A 26,168-nucleotide genomic window follows, 5' to 3' on the forward strand; every position below is an offset into this window, starting at 1 on the left:
CAGTGGCGGCCGATCATCAGCTGATCACACCGCGTGTAGTAGGCTAGAGAGCAGCGGTCGCGTCGTTTCAGCTTATCTTGCGCCCACCCGCCCAGGAAAACAGCTGATAATGAGGCACGCGATGAGCTGACTGTGACGTGCCTCGACCGCGCCGCCGCCGCCGCGGGGATCGTCGACAATAAAACAGGTGGACGGTTGTTTGTTTTTGTCAGTAACAAAGATGGATTCGTTAGAAGCATCCGTTCACATGCATCATATGAGGCTCAACGATGTGTGGAAAAACCGTATTCGTAAAACGGTTTCTCGCTAATCTGCCTGAAATGTGCAACGTGCGCTTTGATCGCGTCTTATTTTACTATGGCGAATGGCAAGATACGTATAGGAACAAATTTAAAATACCCGGTAATTTGAATATAGAGTTTCGGGAAGGATTGCCACTGCCAAGCGACTATTCCAACGATACCGATAAGAAAAAATTGCTAATTTTAGACGACTTGATGCGTGAATCTTCTAACAGTGTAGTACTCGATTTATTTGTACGTGGCTGTCATCACAAAAACATATCCACTATATATCTATGTCAGAATCTTTTTTATAGAGGTGCAAATCAGTGTGATTTGTCTCTCAATTCGAATTACATCGTTCTGTTGAAGAATCCTCGCGACCGTGCACAAATCCAGTACCTAGCGCGACAAGTTTATCCCGAAGACTCGAAATTTCTGCAAGAGGCCTACATGGATGCATGTAGTCGCCCCCATAGCTATCTACTCTTGGATCTAAAACAGGATACGCCGGACGACTTTCGATTTCGAACATGCGTTTTTCCTGACGATCAGCTGCAATACGCGTACGTGCCACGTCGTGGCAAATCGACGATAGATGCAGGGTGCGATACACAACATTATTTAATGTGCCGATTGTAACGAGACTAAAGCAGTCTCTCTGTGACGATGGCCGTACGAACGCGTTGCACTTTTGAACGCCCTCTGTACGCCAACGCGCGATGATATGTGATACGGACCGCTGATAAACAGCTTATCAAGTGTATCTGCGAGTGCGCGCTCAACGTCTTACACGGAATAGTTGAGATCAAGGAGTGCGAAAAACATCATCTAAAAAAGCATAAACGCGTGTTGAGAAAATTGATCGAACTACCAACCGCCGCTCGGGGTAAGGTAGCCGCGACAGCTACCTCCGCCGCCACCGCTGGTACTTGGAAACGCCGTAAACGCACTATAATTCGGAGCGGTGGTTTTTTCTACCACTGCTTCTCGAACCGCTCATCAGCACGATTCTCTCAAAAATGTTACACTAACATGGAGCACGCCAGAAAAATGATTGTTGTACCGGAGACGATGGCCGAGCGTTTACAAAACACCGCCCAGCTTACGACTGTTCAGCAGCAGCAGCAGCACGCGATACCAGCACCACCAACAACCGAGGGCAGTGTACAAACGCTTGGGGATAACTTATCACGACTAGACGCGGAAATGCATGAGATTCTTAATTCAAAAAAATTTATCAGTGAAGAAGAAAAGTGTAAAAACTACTTGCAAGCACTGCGACGATTTCTGTTCTTCAAGGAAAGCGAACAACTCGAAGAGCCTCGCGATGAGAAGCTCGCGACACAGCTGTCGGAAGAAACTATTATCGAAAGTGTGCCAAAAGTTCATCAGAAATAAGCACGCTTGCTGCTTAAACACTGGCAGGCTAACGAGTTCGATCGGCTCAAATGGAACAACACGGGTGGCGTTATCATAGACGGTAGTCTCGTGCCTCAATCGAATATAGCAGACTTACTGAGCGATATATTGATAAAGCCAAAAAAAGATACCCAGTACGATCCGCCCGTTGGACAATTTCAATTTGCAAAGTTTATCGCTAGCTCCGAAACGCCGAATGAATTCGTTGGGAATACGCACGTTTCAAAAATGATTAGACAAATATCGGCTCGAATAAAGGTGGCGAAGCGCAAAAGTACGGATACAGTAGCCACGTCACCGCCGCCGAGTAAAGTCAGACATGAACCGCGGTCGCCAAGACAATCGGCTCGTGAAAAAAGATGGTTAAATCTGCCGGTATAAAGTTTGAGAAACAGTATTATGATCCCGGACACGAGGCCGGTTACGCCGGTGCTCGAAATCTCCTCCGTGTCAATACTCGAGGCAAATCTTTAACCGACAAAGAGAAGAATCGCATCTACGAGTGGCTGAGCAACCAGGATACGTACACACTTCATCATCCGATACGCAAAAAATTTTCAAGATTACACTATAATGTCACCAACATTGACGACGTTTGGGAGGCAGATTTGTGTCAATTAACCGTGCTCAAAGAAGCGAATGACGGATTCTCTTACATACTCCTCGTCATGATGTTCTCGGTAAATTTGTATGGTCCGAACCCTTGCGCGATAAATCAGCTCAGACAGTCGCTACAGCCATTGCAAAAATTCTCAAACGAGCCGGTAATTGTGTGCCTCAGTGTTTACAATCGGACAAGGGAAAAGAGTTTACAGGTAGCGCTGTTCAAAAAATTCTCAAAAAATATGACATTTCTTTTCGCACCGCCCGAAATCCGGATATCAAAGCGGCCGTATTTGAACGCGTGAATCGTACGCTGAAAGAGCGTATGTGGAGGTACTTTACCCACCGCAACACCAAACGTTACATTGACGTGTTACAGAAAATTGTCGACGCATACAACAACACGATTCACACGTCTACAAATATGAGGCCTGCTGCGGTTAATCTCTACAATGCGCACAAAGCCCGCAGCAGCGTAGAGCAGTAGCGCCACGCTCGAGAAAAGAAGCACCCGATACAGCCTAAATACCGTGTCAACGACTACGTACGCATCAGTCGATCCAAGGGCACCTTTACGAAAGGATTCAAAAAAAACTTTAGCGAAGAAATTTTCAAAATCAAACGCGTAACTCAGCGGCAAGGTTTCTACACATACGAATTGGAGGATCTCAATGATGAAATCATTGACTGATTTTTTTACAAGAAATTGGTGCGCGTAGGCGCTGCTCGTATGCTAACTGATCAAGAATTCAAGATAGAGCGTGTAATTAAAACCAAGGGTCGCGGAAATAAAAAACAATTGTTTGTCAAGTGGCTGGGATATCCGGATAAATTTAACTCTTTGGTAAAAGCGAGCGATATCAAAGGTGTTTAAACTATGGATAACGCGGACGACTTTTATCTCGTGCTACCGAGTAACAGCAGCTTAGTCTATTTTCCCGATAACGCGACAACTTGTATCAGCACGCATCTGTGCCGCGAAATAAGACTGACAGGAGATTGGCACGTGGGCCTAGCCGAAATCCACGTGCTGCGCACCGTTATGCACATTCAAGAACCCAAGGCGTACTACACTTTTAAACTTGGCAGTGAGACCAGCAAAGACGGCGATGAGTACTACAATTATCCTCATGGAATATACGAAACTGTGGACCAGCTGGCCGAAGAATTGAACAAAGTACGAGATATTCGCGAGCATCAAATACTCGCACCGACTGAATTTCAGAAAGGCTACTACACCTTGAGACGTACTTGTAAGTGTAAATATCCTCATTATACAACCTTTAATGAACAAATTCGATGCGTATTTGGATTCGAAGATGCCGTGCACAGACATATGGGCACTTTTGTAACATCGAATTTGGGTGTAAGCAATAACGTGGGTAGCAGACCTGCCTCTTTGGCACGCGCTGTGCCAGCACTTTTGCGCATAATCGCTTTTGAAAACTCGAAGTGCTAATTCGGCACGGACATGGTTAATCAGGTTGTACCGATCCATTACATTCCACTGCTGCGGCACTCTTTCCAAAATATCGTTATCGATATAAGAGATCAGCACGGTGAAAAAATACCAAAAATTCGAGTACGGGACACTTACGGTTACACTTCACTTTAAGCGTAATCTGTAGGCATAAATATGAGTCATTATATTCATTACTACAACGACCAAGTCGGTGGCAGCACCGGTGTAAAATCTGTATACACCGGAGCGACTTACCAACGAGGTTCAGGTATTGAAAGCTTTCTGGGCTCGATTTTTCGTCGAATAGCACCTTATCTCGCGCGCGGTGCCAAAGCGGTCGGCAAAGAAGCTGTTCGCGCGGGCCTGAATGTAATCGACGACGTCGCCAATAACGGTGCTAATTTCAAAGAAGCCCTCAGCGGTCGACTGAAAGAGTCGGGTAAAAATTTGAAAAGAAAAGCAGAAAACAAGCTTGATCAAATGATGATGAGCGGCAATGGCTATATAGGTCCTGTTGCCAAGCGCAAACGGCAGTTGAAGAAGAGCTGTGCACCGGTACGCAACGTGCGTTGCAAGGCAAAATCAAAAAAGCGAGTACGCAAAAAACCGTAACTGCTGCACGTAACTGCTCTTCTCCGACGTCAAACAAATCATTTTTTCATTGTCGTTTGATTAATTTTGACTGCATCCTGTCATCAAGGTCATCATCATCAATGGCTTGCACAACTATTGGAGCTACCTGCAAAATAAATCGTGTAACTGTTCTCAGAAATGATTATACTATAATATTTAAAAAAAGCTGTGTGCTAGTAATTACTATTTTCATACTGTAAGACACGTAGAAGTCCCGCACTTAATAGCAGAACTTATTTTATTTCGAAAACCAGAATAACTTTAGATAAGGTATTTTGAAGCATCAATTTTTACCTGTGTCGAAAATGAAAATGATATAATGTACTTACACACAGCAACCGTAGACGAATATCTGAGTATAAGTAATGCGTTTGACAACAATGCAGGACCTTCCAAGGCTGAGGCTTAAGCCGAGGTGAATAACAAAGAAAAGTAAGTTAACTGTATTTTGTAATAATCTTAAACAAGTCGCGTAAAACCAACAACATTGTTGTGGCGTCAAAACTAAAGTTCTCACAATTACACGCGCGCATCCTTCATATTTATTAAGTTATTAAAGAAAATTTACAGATTCAGCACTTTTCCGAAGTCGCCACGTACACACAGGCGCTTTTTAGCCGAAAATTGCTTGCGCTCAGATGTCGTATTCCACAAATCACTGACGATAGCAAAGAAACGCACAAGAATGAGAGAGAGGGGGGGAGGGAGAACAACGTTCATCATGTTTACGCTTTTACCCAGGAAAATTTGACTTTTCTCGCAAGCAGCAGGTTCACGCGACGCAGGCGATACGTTTCTCTTTATCGAGACTGAATCAAATGTAAAATAATTTCCTTCAATAATTTTCTAATGCAAGCCTTATGACAAGATAGTAATTATAATTATTTATATTTTCGAGAAATTAAAATATGACGGTGAAGATAGCGGATGAAACACAAACTTACACGAATTCACCCATCATTTGCAGTGAATGCCGCTATGGGTTGTTATCCGAAAAATACCACAAGTAGTAGGGGCTGCGCGGCTACTGGACCACCAAATACCGACGCATGGTAACTCATATTAGTAGATCCCTGTTTTACCGGCAGAGCATTGTATACCGACCGTGCTGCCAGCGGTGGCGCCCCCCATAAACCAGTGTTGTCGACGGTGGCGTCCCCGTTACCGATCCTCCCCCCCCTCCATAGCTCATAGTGAGCATCGGTAATTTACTTTATCGACCTGGGATGCGATGGATAATTTGGAATAGGATTTGTAGGATTAAAGGTTGAGATTAATAAATAAATACATCAAAATATTCATTTTTATTTTACTTTATTCAAAAAAAGATAGGTACATAAAATATCATTTGTAAAGACAAGTATATTATAAAATCTTTCAGAACTTCTTATAACCTTGATGTTCTGGCATGGACTTCGTATTAGTGGAATATTTCTCAAAAGTATTTCTTAACCGTTCAAATTTATTAACAGGAGTAGAACAAGGTTCTCTACGATACGTATTACATTGTTCATCATCTTGCACTCTACTAACGCTTTTATCATCCTTGAGAGATCTGTACGGAATGCTATTTCGTTTCATTTTTTATATCTATCCTGACTGATGGTTTAAGATAATACTAATTCGAATGTTTGTTCCTGCAAGCTTTATATAGTTTCGAACAAGTTTCTTAATATCACCACTTATAGGATTATACTTGACAATGCGATCATGTAGAATTAGACAATACGCTGTAGTGTCCACGGGTATATTACGCTTACATTCAAATTCAAGACGTACGTCTACAGCTGCCTGTTTGAGTGACTCGTTTTGTTTTGAGCAGTCGATAACTATGAGTGGAGCAATTCTTCTTTGCTTAAAAGGGGATCTATTACAATTCTATCAGAATAATACGCATTCTGAAAATTAGCATACATATCGTAAAGCATGGCAAACTGATTGTTTAAAATATCAAGATTCAGATTTCCATACGGATAGCTCTGAGAGTTGAGGAAAAGTTTGACATTACTAATATTACAATGATCACAATGACTAGCATTTTGTCTTCGTATACCTTCCCTCCCTGTTTGAAAACCGAGAATGATAAAACGTGGTTTTTCCAGCTGATTCGATGTTTTTACAGTCCATACATGTTGCGTGATTGTTGGAAGTACTGGATACTCATAAAACTCCCATGAACGAAAACTCATCGAAATCGGTATATCTTTTTGAATATAGTTAAATAGTTGTATTTTTCGTCGGTCTGACAGCATGAGGTAGGGCATAAGCCACTCTATACGATTGATCTCGATTTTGAATTCTTCATATGTCGGACTCCCGTCCACCATTAAAGCCTCTTGCAAAACAGCATTCAAATCATTTCTCGATCTTGTGAGAATAAGTTCATGCTTAACGTTTACAACGATTTTGCGATAATCTTCAGCGAAACCAAAAATCATTGATAGAGGAACTGTCACATCAAAGTTTCCATTATTATCAGCTATATTTTTCACGTCAGTAATAGGTGTCCAACCAGAATTTTCAAGATACTTTAGTTGACTAGGTGAGAAAGATGTGTAACCTTTCATCAGGGTTGTAGCAGCAACGTTCTTACATCGATCAATCTCTCTGGCATTCATGTCATATCGAATTTCTTCAAAGAGATGACTAATAGCATTGTTCACAAAAAGGGTGTGTTATACTGCTTGTCCATCCTGTCTTGTAATCTTTCCACAAATATGTAGAGAACTTTTTGATGGTAGAACACACAAATCTGGATGTTGTATAGCTATCCGAATTTCATCACTATTATAGGGTTGATGTGCATGAACCTCATAATGCGAGACAGATTCATCAAAGATGACAGGAGATTGTACGTTAAGAACTGATTCCATTTTTCTGAGGCACACAGCAACAACAGATAAACGTACAAGTTATTTTTTCAGTATTTTTCTCGCTTGAGGTCCCGTTCTTCCTCCACCACGCACTTTGAGACCGAGACTTTGTAGAAACTGACTGTTCTGACGTGTTAATCTTTTGATCACTCGTTAATGACTGACTGTCTGACGACATACTGAGCTATTAATATAGCTTTGTCAGCATTAAAAACAATACCCATTTCAATGGCTTTTTAAATGTAGACGAATTGTAATAATTTCACCTCGGAGATTAACCAAATCACCATCTTGATCTACTATGCGTAGTTGTAGGTGATCGATCACTTTCACAGATATTGGCAAGTAAATTATTTGTTTAGGCACCTCGATTATCTTGTAGCCTGGCGGAACTGCTGGGAAAAATTCATGTATTGTATGAACTTTCTGCTGATTTATGTATGCTCCTGTCGTAATGTTACATTCAACTCGTAAAGCGTTCACTTTGAGAATAGCTTCTGGTAAATCTGAGTTGTGACTTATATAGGGCTTCAAAAGTCTTGGAGTGAATCCTAGTAGACGACCAATCGAGTCAGTCGGTCGGAAATCTATTTTATGACTACACATAATAACACTTCGTAACGTATTATTAGTTTGATACTAACTTTTATACCTCGAGTATCGAGGATACCTTGTAGAGTTCGATCAATATCCTCAATCTCATAACTTCCAGTAGGTAGTTCAATTATTTCTTGACCAACATAAAATTTATTACAGTTTTCATCGACGTTCGGTATAGAATTAAAAGTTAGCAGCTCAACAAGTCCAAGACTGTATTGCTTATCCGAATCCAGTTCTATTGGAAGAAAATAGTGCGTCATTGATTCAACAACCATCTTGAGTAGACTAATTCAAATCATTCATGTAGATTTCTTTTTATATAGACAAAAATTATCTTTACGATTGAGCTGATTGCAGATAAATTTCAGACAGAAATGACCACAGATGAAAGTTGAAAATTCCTGATACCTCTGATAATTGTACTTAACTTGAGATACTTTCCAGTAATTCATAAGATCTCGTGGTGGTTGTAAATCACCGAAACTATCAAAGTATGTAACCTCATTACCAATTTTTCGATAAGCTACCCAATGCGTGCCAGGTCCACTTGCATCATCCAGATTAATGACTGCCGATTCTCTGGCTCGACAACCGTTTGAAGGCAGAGCATTTCTCATAAAAACTCCTCGAAAATTTGGTATATTCATTCGGTTTACATATTTGAGCAGATCGTAGTCGGTAAGTGCACGTTTAGGCAATCTTATTTCATCAAAGTTTTTTTTTGTTCTTCCTTTACACTTTTTGTTCTTCTTCTTCAGAAAGATGCTGAAACCTTTACGATGAGGTTTTAGAAACAGTCCTTTACCGAGTGCCAACATTTCAATTTTTTCATTATGTCTTTTTTGCTCTTCCATTTGATTCGGATACAACAACGACAACATTGGATGAATAATTTATCATGTGAGTATAATATATTCTTGTAATACATAAACAAATATAATAAGCTTATACATATTGTTTCATTATTTTTACAGAATGGAGTCGCTGAACGCTGTGGCAAAAGCTCCACCATTCCTGCCTACGAAAAAATTAAGGATTTGGAGATCAACAAGAAGTACAAAATATCCAAACATAAGAAAGTTCAGACAAAATTTGGCGCGAAGATGGTGTTAGAGTTGAATGGAAGTTTCGACGTTTTCCTACCCACCAAAGTAAATGCCTTCCTCATCGAGAACAACACCGACGAGGAGAAGTTGAAGAATGAAATTGATACTAGAGATGTTTATCTAGTACATTATGGACACAACATTATTGAATTCATGTCAATTCATCAATAATTAGAGTGTTTATTTATATTAAATTCTTTTTTAAAGGGGATTATCGCGACGCTTAGTAAGTTTTTTTTCTTCTAATATTAAGGATTTTTATATAACATCTTACATTGAAAGTATTATCCAATTTATAAATCACAATTTAATTACTATTAGATTTATATAAGTTTATTATGTACTCTAACGGTTCTCTAATGCTATTTCTAACGAATATTTGAAAAAAAAAATATATATATATATATATATAGGCGATCACTTTTAGCTTAAGACTATGTCAAGGAGTGCGGTAGCGCCCCGATAGCAAGTATAAGTTGTATATATTGTACCGTTGGGAGCGCCCAGATGGCAAGTATAAGATTTATATACTGTGCTGTCGGGAGCGCACTGCGATTTCATATATACATTTATTTTGTATTATTATTATTATTTGCTAAATTCTATAATTTATACTAACTTTAAGGATTTTTGATATTATAGATATAATTACAAAAAATGGATTTACATAGAAACATTAACAACAATGGATCGATGGATGAGTGTTTATAGTCAAGAAAAAATGGCACAAATTTATACTGCGTTTAGCTTTAGATGTTTAGTTGCGTACTTATAATTGCATTGAAATGGCCACATCAACGTATAGGTTAAGTAACTATATATATATATATATATATATATATATATATATATATATATATATATATAGGCAGGGTATTTCACATTTTTTCTTAAGGGTTAACATGTTTAGATGCCAATATCACTATTGTATTTCTTCAAGAATTTTCATGTATTTATTTTAAGAATGTTTTAATACATATATTTTAGTTATAAGAATATATACTCATGTAATAAATAAAAATTTTGAGATGTGTTTTAGTTATAAGAGCTTTGTATATGTTTTAGCTATAATACAATATGTATACTCATATAAAAAATAAGGATTTTTATAAATAAAGCATAAAATATATCATGAATACTGGATTTATATTTGTACTATCACCAAATCCTAAAATCCTGTTCCTTCATCAGTAGCATCAAAAACTGATGAAGTCTTTGTATATGCCCTGCCTAAATATTATTAGAAGTTTCATAAGCCCTCAGGATGGCTAGATGCTCATTGCTCAGAGACTCAGCCAGCGTCTAGATGTCAGCTCCTGAACAAATCAGCCATATTGAAATTTCAATCAATCATGTTTGATAAAACAGGTTGGGTCGGGAACGGAGGCGTCACCGTCGGCAACATTAGTTTATCTCAACCTTTAATCCTGCAAATCCTATTCCAAATTATCCATCGCATCCCAGGTCGATAAAGTAAATTACCGATGCTCACTCTGAGCTATGGAGGGGGGGGGGGGTCGGTAACGGGGGCGCCACCGTCGACAACACTGGTTTATGGGGGGCGCCACCGCTGGCAGCACGGTCGATATGCAATGATATGTCGGTAAACAGGGATCTACTAATATGAGTTACCATGCGTGGGTATTTGGTGGCCCAGAACCCGCTTGGCCAAGTAGCCGCGCAGCCCCTACTACTATCACACAAAGACTTTCACGAGAACTCACTGAACTTGTGTGCAAACACGGGCTCATTAACACACAAACTCAAGTATTAGACGTAAGTATCTATTAATTTATTCAAAACTTCATATTTTATTAGTAATTTAAACAATTTATTTTTCAGTGTTGGAAATATATGAAAATACAAGCAGACAAAATAAGGAGACAGGTAATCATACATAGAGAAAATTCAAAATCAATCCCAAGTGCGAACAATTACTTAAGATAGTTAAAATCAAGCATAGAATTGGATTAGAGGTTATTGGGGAAAATAGATTTTCTGAAGAATAAACTGCTTTAGTACAAGTACAACGTAACCGTGTGCCGTAAAGTTAATAGCGGCAATTCATAAGGCGAGTTTATTTCAAATTTTAGTCAATTAATTTTCATATTGTCTAATAATAATATAATGGTTACAGGTAGTTTCAAACGTAAGCTTGTGCGTACCTCCGATTCAACTAAGTTAGTTCCACAATCAGCAATAGCAATAAGTACAAGCAGTTCACAGATTCATGGCAAAGGAACAATACAAGTTACAAATAATAATTTAACATAAAATAAATGTATAACACTCGTTGGTAATTGCAAAGAAACATATACAATGAATATGTAAATCATAATTATTTTTGCACACGTTTATATATAAAGCATATATGAATGCTTCTACAACTATTTTATTGAATCAATACTTAAAGGCAAAGCCAAACGTATAAAAACTGATAGAAAAACATCGGTAAAAGACATCTTGTAGAACTATCCATGAAAGGTAAATCATTTTACTTTTATTTTCAATAAAAAGTAAGCCGTCAAACAAATTATACTTAACATCCTCTTTCTCTATAGATCCTCTATTATATTAAAGGTACTACTTAACGTACTCGTATGCCGTGAAGCCTCTCATACCGTTTTTCAATAACTTAACATTCCTTTACTCTATATACTCTCTATCATTTTAAAGGGCTTAACGTACCCGTGTGCCGTGGAGCCTCTCATATCTTTTTTTAATTACTTAACATCCTTTTCTTCTATATCGTCGCTCCGTACGAAGACTAGCACAGTTCAAATTTTCAAACAAAAACTAGCACAACTCACGATTTGCCGCGAAGAGTAGCACAGTTCAGAAATGCGGTCAAGAGTAGCACAACTCGCGACTTTATATTATTTAAAATGTGAGTATTTTACGTTTTTATTGGGTTGTTTTGTTGGTTAATTTCATGAAAACCTTGGACAAAGACAGACAAACCTCAACGTTTAGAAAGATTTCGGAAATTTTAGAAGGTTTCTAAACAAAGTGAATAATTCAAAAAAATGATTGTAAAAAATTATTGTATTTGTGAAAACAATTTTAAATTCGGTAAAAAGTTGTAAATTGTGAATATTTAAAAATGTTCATTAGGGACAATTTCGCAAAAATCGGGACATTTTTATAGAAATTCGTTGTTTAATTTGTGAGAAAGTTCAAGTTATGATAGTCTAGCATGTGTGAAATAAGTTGTGCTACTTATGACGGAAGTTTTGAACAGCGCTACTCTTCGTAGGGAGCGACAATATATACCTTTTATCATATTTAAGAGCTTAATTCTAATTGTATTTAATACTAAAAATCACATCAATATAACTCATTTTTAAAAAAGTACATTTAAATAAATATTTAATGCAGTATACAGTTGGACACGCTTCAACGTTAATGTGATAGTTAAATTTTAATGATAAGTATGGGCTATATAAAAAAAACCAACTATCTATTGATCTATTATCTGAGTATTTTATGATATCGTATTTATTGATTTATTATCAATAAGTTATTATGAAATACTATACTGTTTTAATCAAATTAATCGTTTTAATGAAGTTTTTTCTGCTTTTTTGATTTGATAAATACACAATATCATTGTTATCCGCATCCATCGGTATGTTTCTTTGAAAATAATGAATACAATTTTTAGTTGTTATATCAGCTAAGCTTAATATTTTTTGATTGATTTTTAGCAATTACTTATTCTTTGTGTTGGCTTCTAAATGAGTTAATTAATGATTGCTGTATTTCATACATCAAGTTCCTCAATATTAATTTTATCTAAATTTAATTTAAATTTAGCAAATTTTATTGCTTAGGTAACGTTTCGTATGATTGAAATTTCAGCAATTGTTTCAAAATAAATTTTATTTTTATAATCTTTTGATATTGGAAAAAAATAAAGTTGATATATCATACATTCTAATCAAATGTTTTCGCATTTTACAAATGTTAAATTAAAGATTGCATGGGCAAACATTAAATACAATACCGACTGCAAATGCTATATCAAAAACACCGCAATCATAATTAGTCTGATACTGTACTTGTTCAAAAGATATGCGTAAATTATCTTTATTTGGAAACAGCCTATCAGTGAAAATTTTATGATCATCATCAAGACATTTTTTGTCAATACTATCAGGCCCGGACTGGCCGTCGGGAATTTGGGAGAAGTCCCGGTGGGCCGCGGGGTCTCGGGGCTGCGGGATCTCGGGGCCTCGGGACTTCGGGGCCGGCCAACCCACTATACATAAATCCTAAACCTTAAACCTATTATCCCACGCACAACCAGCCGAAATCGAAAAACGTTTCAATAATGAAACTATAAAAATTAAATCGAAAGCCAACTACCCACATATGTATGTACAGTGATTCACAGTGAAAAAGAGTTCCAGTAATAAAAGCATTTTGAAATGAAATTATCCTGTGGGAATTATAGTTGAGATTAATATTTAATGCTTTTTTTGTGTTTATATTTATTTTTAAGGTAAAAGCGTGCGTAAGTTATTTTCATTTCAATGCATTGTAATAGGCATTTGGCTATTGGAATAAGCGCGCTCTCGCGAAGCCCTTGTATCTGCGGGTTGGCGGCCTTGACGTATATCGGCGCATGCGCTAAATGTTGCGTGAAACGTTTGCTTCACAGCTGACTCGATATCCGCTTCTCGCAAACATGTGCATTATTCATTGAGTATTGCCGATCAGTAAACAATAATTATTAGGCTTTTATAATAAAATACGATTGGAGGAGTATGAAAGTTTGATAACTTTATTGAACACGAGTTTGGAAAGTCAAACGACATTTGAAGAAACGTGTTATAGTGCTATAAGAATCTCGTCATATGGCGGCTTCTGATATTTGCGTTGCATCCAGTATTTATACTTCGATTTATACTTGTTTCATATGAGCTATAACAATTGTAATTTGTGATCTATTGCGAATCAAAAAACCCTGAGTACTGGTGTGATAATGAATAATAAATATTTCTTTTGACGGATTTACTATTTGATCGGAAAATTTTTGTAGGTTATACAATGCTTAAAACTTTTTTTTCAACGATATTTTCTTTCCTTGGATTAATAATTTTATATAAATGATTTTTAAATAACAGATATTTCATTGAAGAATGTCGTCAAAGGAGGTAAGAAAGAATAAACCTAAAGGAGGTGTAGCTAAAAAAAGGGAAAAGGAAAGAAAATTATTAGAACAATCTAGTAAAAACTGTAACAAAATCGGCGAGTTATTTTCGCAACAAACTAAATTGAAAAATAATGCTTTTCCCAAGAGTCAAAACGAAACCGAAACAAACGATACTTCGATCAGCAATAATTCTATAGAGCACGAAAAAGAAAGAAATTCTAAAGAAGAATTAATACAAGATGTATCGAATAATTTGAGTGTTTGTGAAGAATATGACAATAATGATGGGCTGAATATTGAGCATTTGAACAATAATAATTGTATTGAACATCAGAGCGAAAAGAATATTTTCAATGAAAATGTCATATTATCTGAAAAGGAATCGACTCAAAGTATTCCTGTTGATTTTAATTTTTTTTAAAAAGCCTAAGCAGCAAGACCAATCGTTATTTTTCAAATACCACCCAAAACAAATGACTAAAGATCCTGTTATTGCTAAAACCTTTTACCGGAAGGATGGTTCACACAGAATGTGGTTATCTTACAGCGAAAAAGAAGATGCTCTATTCTGTTGGCTATGTTTAGCTCTGTCTGCTACGTCAGTAAGCCCGTTTCTCACAGGATTCACAGATATAAAACATATACATCCTGAATGGAAATAAAAATCGTAGTTTTTAGTTACATTTCTGTACGTTTCCGTACGTTTCCGTACGATTACGTAGGTTAGTGTTAAAATTTGGACACATCGTACGTAATCGTACAGCAATATACAAAAACGTGCAATCTTGTACTAAAACGTACCAAAATGTACATTTATCTTGAAATTTGTTTTCGACTCTGGAAAATTCGTACCGAAACGTACGGCAACGTACAGATTCGTGCGGTAACATACAGAATCCTACAGTATTTTACAATAATGTACGAAATCGTTCCAAAACGTACATAAATATACACATTATCAGAGTATTTGTTTTACTTTGTAAAATTGTGTGCTGAAACGCAAAAAAAACATACGTATATTTTATTTACACTATCAAATTACAGCGTGCTTACTTTTTATATATTTTTTTTAAACACGGATCGAATTTAATATAAATGTACAAATACAAACGCAATTCAAAGTATTTTTGGTAATATTTTTAGGTAATAGAATAATGAAAGATACATTTGGTAATATATTTATTTTCATTAACTACATTCATTGTATTATTAATCGAGTTTGTACTTTAACATTTATAATGTTATTCAGCTTTTAGTAACGAAACATAAATACTGAAAGTTTAATATAAAAAACTTAATATTTATCTTGTATTTTATTTCTTAAAAAATACTTGTATCACTCTCCATAATAAACGATTATCACTGTTCACTCTGGAAATCATTTCTTTGCCGTTCCAGATCATCTAAAGCTCTTTGCACTTTATCATTACGTTTTCTTTTCAGTTTGGCACATGAGAGTGCATTATGATAATACTTATCGATTTCTTGAAGTTCCAGCTTTATTAGTTGTGCATTATAATTGTTGAGTCTTAAAAATCTGTAAAGCTCTCTTTCAATGGCTTCACTCCTTATTTTACACAATGGCTGTAAACCAGCTGTTTCTTTTTCATTTTTTTGGCAACGAGTTAATAGGTCTTAGTATCCATAAATGCCAAACATTAATAGTCGAACAACCTGAATTGGTTTTGATGATTTGAATGCATCTTTATATGCTACAATGTTACACTCAACATTATGAAGAAGTTTTAAGCAGTCAGAATTGTCATCGATTTGTAAAGGTCCAGAATACTTATAAAGTTTATCATAATATTCTAACAATGCTCCATCTAAAATAAAAACATCATTAATAAAGTTATAATATAAAAAGTGTAACTAGTTGAATACATTACAAATATCATTATATATGTATATTATTGATATAATTAATATAACATCAATTACCTGTCAAGCCAGATGTTGTACTGTTACATGTAGAGATATTCTCATACTTCAACTTCCATTCATTCAATTGTTTTTGTGATTCTTCATATTTCTTTTTAAAAAAATTTAATTGATCTTTATACACCCTTATTACGGATTTATATGCTGAATGATCGTTTTCTTCATCCATCCTGGGGTTACTGTTTTTTGAATTATGCTGTTTGGAAAAATTACTTATTAGTGAACGGCCCAGTATTTTCAATATATTAAGTACATATACATAAACTTAAATTATAAATATCATTAAAAAAAAGAAAAAAAGTTCGTTACCCTCAGGATTTGTAAAAGTTTTTAGATATTTTTTAAAAATCTCTTCAGAAGATTCTTTAGATGATTGCGCTTTTGATTTCTTCAAGTTCTATATAAAATTAGATATTCTTAGAGATTGTACATTAGAAATATAAAAAAATATAGAATCACATAAAAGGTTATTTTATCTTTATAAATAATTGGAATATAATAAGAATACCTTTCTTGCTGACTTAGCTCGTTTCAAATTTTTCAATGTGTCGTTATTCTGCCTATTATTTGAATCAGAATTCTCCTTATCTTTTATACTAGAGTTGTCAGGAAGTCCACTAGATTTCTCATGGACAGCTGAAGGTATACCAAATCTTTTTCCGGAGTTAATTTTTGATTGCACTAAATGAAAGTTATCTAAAAAATGAAAACATGAAAATGAAAAAATTAAAATTAACGACAAATACATTCATTGTATTATAACATTCTATAATCTTAATATTTACTAACCTGCTGCATACAAGACAAAGCATTTAACTTTATTTCCTGATGTGCTGTCCTTGTACTTTACGAGCTTCTTATCAAACATGGCAGAATTTATTACGTATTGAGCGTAATCAAATTTTCTTAGTGGACTGACAGGCACTACATATCGCTCAAATGTTTCTCCTATTTTCTCTGGGGGTATGTGAATGTAGGCATGGGGTTCATTTTCTTCCTCTTCATTGCCATCAGGATCAGACATACTCTTGCAGTAGTCCTCGCAGTGGTCTCGAGGAATTTCTACGTCCTTTTAAGGTGATAACTTGCACACTAATAGGATTAATCTAAACAATTTTTTGGGCTTTCGTTACATTTCACAATTATGTACTTGCGTATAATTATATACTTCTTTCGCAGTGAATCTTTTTATTATAACCTCTGATAGTCTGATAATGTTAACGGGTCTGTCTCGCCTCTCGTTATATACCTGACATGTATACAATCAAACTTGGCCATAAAAACATATACTGATATACTAACATATAGCGCGGCATTCACTGTGAGAGTTTCGTCGTTGTAGGAGAGATGGCGCTGATCTCATGATCGCACAGCGAAACGCATTCTAGACGGGCCGCCATCCGCCCTATCACCGGGTGATGGCAACACGAGTCGGATTTATTGCCAGAAACTAAGAAGAAGAAGAAGAAGACGGACCGCCTTAACGAACTCGTGTAAATAAGCGATCTTTTTATCTATTAGTTTTTACATTTATAAAAGGGATAATAAAGGTAGATTGCGATTGAAGATAGGAACATATTTTAACCGTTCCTGTTTTTCATATATATACATAATAGATATATAACCTACAATAGTAAGCAACATAAGAGTGCTATTGCTTCCTATATTCAGACTGCAGCACGTCAGTAAAGGCCTACTATACCTACTACCTACAGTTAAGTAAATATACAACTATGCTTATTTCGATTTAACAGTTTTCATCTGGTCTTTAATTTATTTCGATTTTAATTCATGCAATTTAAAAATTTATTTGTGTACGAGCAAATGATAGTCATATCATAGAATCGATAAGTATATAATGTTGAAAAATAATAAATTAATGAAACTTAACCTTCAAAACATACCTATACATAATTTGTTTATGTAACTATAAGTATTAGAATTTTTTAACAGCATACTATGAAAATTTGTTGTGAAAACATTTGGCAATTAAACACAGGTCATTTTTGTATATATAGTCAAGATAAAAGCATCTACGATAAAATTACAATTTTAAATTTTTTGTATTTGCAGATTAGTAGAAAAATAATTCTAAAATATGTACTCAAAAGGATATTACAAGCTCTACCAACGAAGATAGACTCCCATAGAAGCACAGAGCCCCATCCCAAAGTGAGGCACCCCGAGGTGAAGTACCCACCCCGACCACGCGCAGCGCGACAGTCGAATTCCAGCGTTCGGATGATAACAGTAGAGGCGCGCGGTTGATAACTATTATGTACCGGCCGGGTGGTAACGTTGGCTGCGTATACCGGCGGATTACAGATCATAATACTATAATGCACCTCGGCTACGATAATTACTATTCTTAATGTACAAAAACAAATAAATATTAAAAATACCCCACAAACCGAAAATTATACTTAAACTATTATCCTTAAACCCAAATGGGGCCACAACTTATATATTACATCTACTTTCTACCGGGTGTATGTAGCGTTGGTCCAATGGATAACGTACTTGACTCTCGATCTTTTTGTTCTTGGTTCCAATCTCGTGCGATTGGAAAATTTTTTATTTTTTATTTTTACAGGTAAGTGAAAATATAACTATTACAATTATTATTATTTGTATTGTGATTTTATTTTTAATGCTACTACTGCTATTACTACATTATTAATATTATTATTATCATCATCATCAATATTTTTTTATTGCGATCATGAGCATCATTATTATCATTATTATTATTATTATTACTATTATTATTAGTAATATATTATTAATAAACAAAGTATTTTTTATTAGTTATCAACAGATTTCCGCACTACCTTTGAGGTACTGTTGTTAGTGCGTTGGACATTGTTTATTTATTTATTTAACGAGTTCTTATACATTAATGATAAATATTCGGTCCAGTAGTCCAGTTAGATTAGACTTTTTCCAGGCACTATATGGATCAAGGAAAAACATTATTGGAAGTTGTTCGGAAGGATATCAGAATATTGGGACAATAGTTTGCGCGCGATTTTCGGCTGTGAAACATTTTTAAAATAATCAAAGAAAGTGCGAAAAACCGTTTTTTGCGCATAACTTTTGAACTGTTGATGCTATTGAAAAAAAGTTTAATACAAAGTTTCCTTACAAATGTAAAGAGTTGAAAAAAAATTGCGATTAAATATTTTTTTAATCTAAAATCCAACACCTTGGTTGTTATTCTTTTTTAATTCTACCCCCAATTAAAAAAAGAATCATCAAAATCGGATCATTAGTTCCCGAGCAGTATTCTAATAAATTTAGCATTCTGAAAAAGGCCTCCCCCCACCCTCACCCCGGGTTATAATTGTTATCGTTCATTTAATTATTGACAATATTTTATTTTATTAGAAAAAAGATGAAATTGTCGAGTTTAACAACGTTATAATATTAGTGTGGTTTTGAACTCCAATAAATAAATAAATTATTTTTCAAAATATCATTTAACTTTCTATCAGGGTGCTTTGAAATATGTAAAATCATACTATTTTCGGTTTTCGTTTTATTATAGCTTGAAGAAATGGCTCGATGCAATTCAGAACGAAAAGCTTTCCAAGTTAGCTGAAAATGACGTCGGTCTCAAGAGTTTAGAAGAAAAACGGGTATGTAGTAATCATTTTTTAGAATCTGATTTTATTCTAGCGTCTACGAGAAGGGTGCTCAAACCAAATACAGTCCCACAATCTAATCTAAGCAACTCTTTTGCATGTATGAACAGTCCTGCTGAAAAAAACCCAATCGAATCTAATAACGAATCTAATAACGTAATTCATGAAAATAATTTAAACGTTTTAATAAATCCCCCGACAGTTGCCGAACAGATTGATGACGATATAACTTTTGTAAACTCTGATAACAATAGTATACCTGTAAATCAGCAGCCGACGGTAAAACGTAAAAGTAAAAAACGCGCTATAACATTATCTAATGCTTTAAAAAGATTACAATCTAGAAATGAGACGTTAATCCGAGAAAATAAATCATTAAAACAAAAATTGCTTAGAATAAACAAGCGTAAAAGCCAGGGCAAAATTCGTGTGTCTAAAAAACAGTTAATTGATAAAGCTTCACAGTATTTAAGCAGTAGCGTAACGTCTTTTTTTAAAATGCAGTTAAATCACGATAAAATAAGAAAATGGGAAGAGGATGAAAAGCAGTATGCTTTAGGCCTGTATTATAAATCTCCGAAAGCTTATAAATATTTAAAGGACTCTAAAGGTCATGCTTTACCATCTATTTCTTCTATTCGGAAGTGGGTTAACGTATTAAATCTAAAAGCGGGTAAAAACGAGCATCTTTTAAAGCAATTAAAAATTAAATTAGAAGGTAAATGCGATTTTGAGAAAGATGCCGTACTAATGTGGGATGAAATGAGTTTACGTCCCGGGCTCGAGTATAATCTTAAAGAAGATTACATCGAAGGATACCACGATTTAGGCGAGTACGGCGAACGCGAACCACATATGGCAAAATCGGTGTTAGTATTTTTAGTAACGGGATTAACATATGATTGGAAGCAACCGTTGATTTATTTTCCAACAAGCGGTCCACTTTCGGGAAACAAATTAACAGAAATTATTAGCGACGTGTTACAAATAACTGAAAACGTAGGTTTTAAAGTTCGACACATGGTCTGTGATCAAGGAGCTACGAATCAAAGATCAGTTACTAAGTTAGGCATTAATAAAGATAGACCATTTGTTGAATTTCAAAACCGTAAAGTCACGTTCGGATTTGATGTCCCACACATTTTTAAATGCATTCGAAATAACTTAATGAAAAGTGACCTCTCAATTAAAAATGAAACCGTTTCTTGGACTGCCATTCGTGATTTAAGAGAAATCGAGCGTTTAAAACCTTGTAAAGCAGTGCCTAAATTAACTGATCGACATATTAATCCTAACAATTTTGAAAAAATGAAGGTAAGTTTAGCGACACAGATTTTTAGTAATTCCGTTTACGCGGGTCTTATGGCAGGTGCTACTTCTGGGGATTTAAAAAATCCAACAACGGTCGCGACCGGTAATTTTTGTAAAAGGTTAAATGACATATTTGACTGTTTAAATGCTCGAAGCCCAAATGATCGTAATCCTTTAAAACGCGGTTTATCAAAAGAAAATCCTCAAGTTGAAAAATGTTTACGCGATGCAGTACCTTGGCTTGACCAATGGAAAATGACCGGCGGTAAAAATCCGGATTGTTTTAAAAGTTTAATTATAACAATTAATAGCGCATTAGAGTTATGGAATCAATTAAAAGCAGAGAATACATCATATTTATTAACTTCACGTTTAAATCAAGATAAGATTGAAAATTTTTTTGGTACTATGAGATCTCGATCGGGACATAACGACAATCCAACTGTCATGCAATTTCGTAGAAATTTTCAATACGCTTTAATGATAACGTTGCTAGTACCACCCGTCGGAACAAACTGCGAAACAGATGAGGCGCGATTATTAATTTCCGATTTTAATAAATGCGACGAGGATGATGAGGAAATGATTAAAGAAAAAAACGATCTTAAAGACTCCGCGATGAAGAAACGAATCGACGATTGGTTTATAAATATAGATGCCCAATTATTAATTAACGATGAACTGCAAAATATATCTAATGTTGATGAAAAAGAGCAATGCTCAAATCTTGAAAAATGCAGTAAAAAATACGTTGCCGGTTATCTCGCATTTAAATGTTTAAATAAATATAGCTGCGAAAATTGCATTAAATATTTAATTAATAATGATAAAGTGTTAGATTCATCGTCGGATTTTCTTTTGTTGTGGAAAGCATATCCATCTGCAGTAGGGCAACCTTACGGGAGTTTAAAAGTTCCTACAGATACTTTCCTTTCTGATGTTTCATTAATGTATTATATTTTTGAAAAAGAATTTTTAAAGTCATCTCATCTTACTAACGTACTTGATTTTCTCCTTAATTTAATTAAAAAGCAAATGTTAGATTGTCAAAATCAATTTTTCAGTAATGAGGCGTGTTTAGAGCATCGAATTTTCTTGATTAAATTTTTTCTGAAAACTCACATTTTTAATCACGTGAAATGGATAACTGAAGATTATAGAGATCAAAAAATCAATAAACGATCAGTTTCTATGGATGCACCGAAGCCTAATAAGAAGTTGCTTAAAATAGATTGTTAGTCGTGTATTTATTTTAATATGTTTTTATTTGTTTTAGGCTAGGATTACTACGCTTTTTATAAAAATAATTTTATGATATAACTGTAATTATTATATTAATTATGATGTGATAGAATTTAATATTTATGCATTGACCTCGCAAAGCATTGTTTCCAGGATTGCAGGTTCCAGAGCAGATTAATCCAAATTCTACTTAGAACGAGATCTCGGTATTCGTCAGACGACTATACTAATTTATTTATTTTGCGCGATTTTCAGATTCTTATTTTAACATAATTTTCTTGATAAATTTTTATATTAACATATTTATGCGTTGACCTCGCAAAGCACTTTTTTCCAGGGCTGGTTCCAGAGCAGATTCATCAAAATTCTACTTAGAACGAGGTCACGGTATTTGTCAGAAACTGATGTGGGGCTAGGTAGCCACAGGCGGGAATTATTCCTTCCTCATTGTATGTGGACTATATGTTTGATAATGTAGACTTTATCAGGCATATGTCTCCATAAATGATCGGTCTATGATGATACGCGCGTAATAAGTCGCATAGTTAAGTGTGCTTTGTGTTCCAGATGATGCCGAACAGCGCCGGAGATTAATTGCACAGAACAGCAGCTTATATACTAATTTATTTATTTTGCGTAATTTTCAGATTTTTCCTTTCGTTGGTGCTTATTCAATGAAACTAGGCGAGGACTTCCGTGGTTTGTGTAGGGCTATAGGCGAAGGACTCCACGGATTTATTTGGAATATTTATATTAAAAGATTTTTAAATATATTTTTACCGCGTTTTATGATATTATATTTCTAGTCAATTCAAATTTTACGTATTAATTGTTGTAATCTTTTTATATAATTAATTCCAAGTAAATAAACAATGTCCAACGCACTAACAACAGTACCTCAAAGGTAGTGCGGAAATCTGTTGATAACTAATAAAAAATACTTTGTTTATTAATAATATATTACTAATAATAATAGTAATAATAATAATAATGATAATAATGATGCTCATGATCGCAATAAAAAAATATTGATGATGATAATAATAATATTAATAATGTAGTAATAGCAGTAGTAGCATTAAAAATAAAATCACAATACAAATAATAATAATTGTAATAGTTATATTTTCACTTACCTGTAAAAATAAAAAATAAAAAATTTTCCAATCGCACGAGATTGGAACCAAGAACAAAAAGATCGAGAGTCAAGTACGTTATCCATTGGACCAACGCTACATACACCCGGTAAAAAGTAGATGTAATATATAAGTTGTGGCCCCATTTGGGTTTAAGGATAATAGTTTAAGTATAATTTTCGGTTTGTGGGGTATTTTTAATATTTATTTGTTTTTGTACATTAAGAATAGTAATTATCGTAGCCGAGGTGCATTATAGTATTATGATCTGTAATCCGCCGGTATACGCAGCCAACGTTACCACCCCGCCGGTACATAATAGTTATCAACCGCGCGCCTCTACTGTTATCGTCCGAACGCTGGAATTCGACTGTCGCGCTGCGCGTGGTCGGGGTGGGTACTTCACCTCGGGGTGCCTCACTTTGGGATGGGGCTCTGTGCTTCTATGGGAGTCTATCTTCGTTGGCTATACTATGATGGAAAGCATAATAAAATGATTCCCCGAAGTACTTGGTATTACCGGAAAAGAAAATAAAAAAAAACAGTTGAAGCACGTTGTCAGCATTTACATTATAGTGTTTTTAATACTGATGTAAGTGTTTCCTTTATTAGTACTATCTCTATTTTGGAACATAATTCAGAGGAAGATTCTCGAGGTAACGACGCACCAATTGAAGTGGCTGAACCATGTATTGAAATTAATGAAACTTCTGGTGTAAAGGTATTTATCGTTTATTTTTGTATGTAAATATACTTCCTGTATGGAGAGTAGAATGCGCAAAATAATTATAGTTGAGTTTATTTGTTATGTATTATCTTAAAGTAATTTTGCAGTAATTTTGTTGTACAATTTTTAGATTGAGTAATTAATATTGTGAATATAAAATGAGTTATCACGCATGATAATGTAAACTTCTTGTATTCTATTGCATGCACTACGGTTTCACTAAAGCTAATAATAAAATCAAAACATACAAATAATAATTGACGCTACAATTAATTAAGTACATTATCACATTTTTTATAGAGAAAAAGATGCAAGAAAAAAATATCAACAGAAAAGCTAAAAACAAAATTTTGTAATTGCTCAGGTGTCAATGTTGCTGAAGTGCTACTATTATTTTTAACTTTAACGAAGAAACATTCATTCACATGGGTCGCCTTACTTGATATTTTTGAGATTTTTAATTATATTTTGAAAAAAAATATTTTCCCACGTTCAAAATATATGTTAAAAAAATTTCTACATGTCGATAAAAGTTTAACAAATCATATAACATGTGGTGAATGTAATAAGTATTTAGGACAAAGTTCAAATTCAAATTTTACAATGGATTGTCCTTGCGGTGAAAAAATAAATGCTGCATCCGTAGGTTAATTTTTATACAAATTAATTCAATAAAACAGCTGCAAAAAATCTTTGAAGATCCAGTTATACTTAATGGTATAAATGAAAGGTTTCATCGTAACAAAACAGATGAAAGTGCATTAGAAGACATTTTCGATGGAAAAAAATACAAAGAAAATTGTGCAGATCCCAATTTGTTAGGAAATCCATACAATTTTTCGTACACATTCAATACGGATGGGTGTCAATCTTCAGACAAATCAAAAGTGACCATATGGCGTATATACATGATGATACACGAACTTCCAGATAATCTACGAAAAAGGTGTATGCCACTAGTTGGATTATGGGTAGCAAAACAAGAGCCAGATATGAAGATTTTTTTACAACCATTTGTAGATCAAGCAAATGAATTGGCTACAAAAGGATTTACATGGAAATGTCATACGAACTACGTGACTAGTAAGTTCTTTCCAATAGGATGTTGTGTAGACTCTCCTGCTCGTTCATCTATGTTAAATATGAAGAGGTTTAATGGTTTTTATGGCTGTACATATTGTGAGCACCCAACAACATTGATAGAAAGCGTCCGGAAATATCCAATGCTATGTGATCCACCACCTCTACGTACACATAATCGTATAATACAGTATATGATCGAAGCTTCCGAGAATAATGGATATGATATTATGGGAGTTTGGGGCCCATCTCCATTAATGTATTTAAAAAATTTTGATTTAGTGAATGGTATGGTACTCGATTTTATGCATTCGTGTTTACTAGGAGTAACTGAATTGTATACGAAGATATTAATGTCGAATGTTAAAAATGATTATTATATTGGCTCTCCATCAAACATACTATTAATTAATGAAAGATTGCTATCGATAAAACCTCCATCATGTGTTGCTAATATGCCAAGAGACATCAAGGAAAGAAATCAATGGAAGGCATCGCAATGGTTCAGTTGGCTTTTCTTTTATTCATTAATTTGTTATCGTCCTCGATGTTGCCTTTGAAATATTACAATCATTGGGCTCTCTTTGTATCAGCCATGCATAAATTATTAGAAGATTCTATCACTCCTAAAATGTTACAAGATGCTGGAATATTACTTGTTAAATTTGTATATTATTTTGAAAAATTATACGGAGAACAGTACATGCATTACAATGTGCACTTATTATTGCATTTAAAAGACACTGTAGAAAACTGGGGCCCTTTGTGAGCTAATAATACATTCTCTTTTGAAAATCAAAATAGATTGTTGTTAAAAAACAAAAAATGTGATAATCGCATTGCACAACAAATTGTTTATCGACTATTAATTTATCAGCAATTACTTTTGCTTGAACGACAAAATTACATTTCAAGCAACACAAGAAATATCTGTTATAACTTATATAAT

The 26,168-nt window shown here is 34.7% G+C and overlaps 2 protein-coding genes across 4 annotated transcripts in view; one reads left to right on the forward strand and one right to left on the reverse strand.

The window, feature by feature from the left end:
* LOC107980542 overlaps window positions 1-26,168 on the forward strand; it is a 530,828-nt gene that overhangs the window by 209,452 nt on the left and 295,208 nt on the right. The gene's annotated exons all lie outside the window — the stretch shown is intronic.
* Window positions 15,301-17,481, reverse strand: LOC100116112. Its single transcript, XM_001600611.6, has 5 exons — window positions 16,869-17,481; window positions 16,588-16,775; window positions 16,389-16,476; window positions 16,080-16,275; window positions 15,301-15,964 (listed from the first exon to the last, which is right to left on the reverse strand). Exons 1-4 carry the CDS (start codon window positions 17,101-17,103, stop codon window positions 16,271-16,273), a joined length of 516 nt encoding a protein of 171 aa, XP_001600661.2. The 5' UTR covers window positions 17,104-17,481; the 3' UTR covers window positions 15,301-15,964; window positions 16,080-16,270.

Source organism: Nasonia vitripennis (assembly GCF_009193385.2).
Source record: "Nasonia vitripennis strain AsymCx chromosome 1 unlocalized genomic scaffold, Nvit_psr_1.1 chr1_random0002, whole genome shotgun sequence".
Lineage (NCBI taxonomy): Eukaryota > Metazoa > Arthropoda > Insecta > Hymenoptera > Pteromalidae > Nasonia > Nasonia vitripennis.

Excerpts from the sequence above, each read along its gene's own strand:
- LOC100116112 (XM_001600611.6), bottom strand. The coding sequence starts at position 17,103 with ATGTCTGATCCTGATGGCAATGAAGAGGAAGAAAATGAACCCCATGCC. Across the intron at positions 16,776-16,868 it reads CTTTGTCTTGTATGCAGCAG|ATAACTTTCATTTAGTGCAA; the intron begins GTTAGTAAATAT and ends TTCATTTTTTAG. Across the intron at positions 16,477-16,587 it reads GAGCTAAGTCAGCAAGAAAG|AACTTGAAGAAATCAAAAGC; the intron begins GTATTCTTATTA and ends AATTTTATATAG.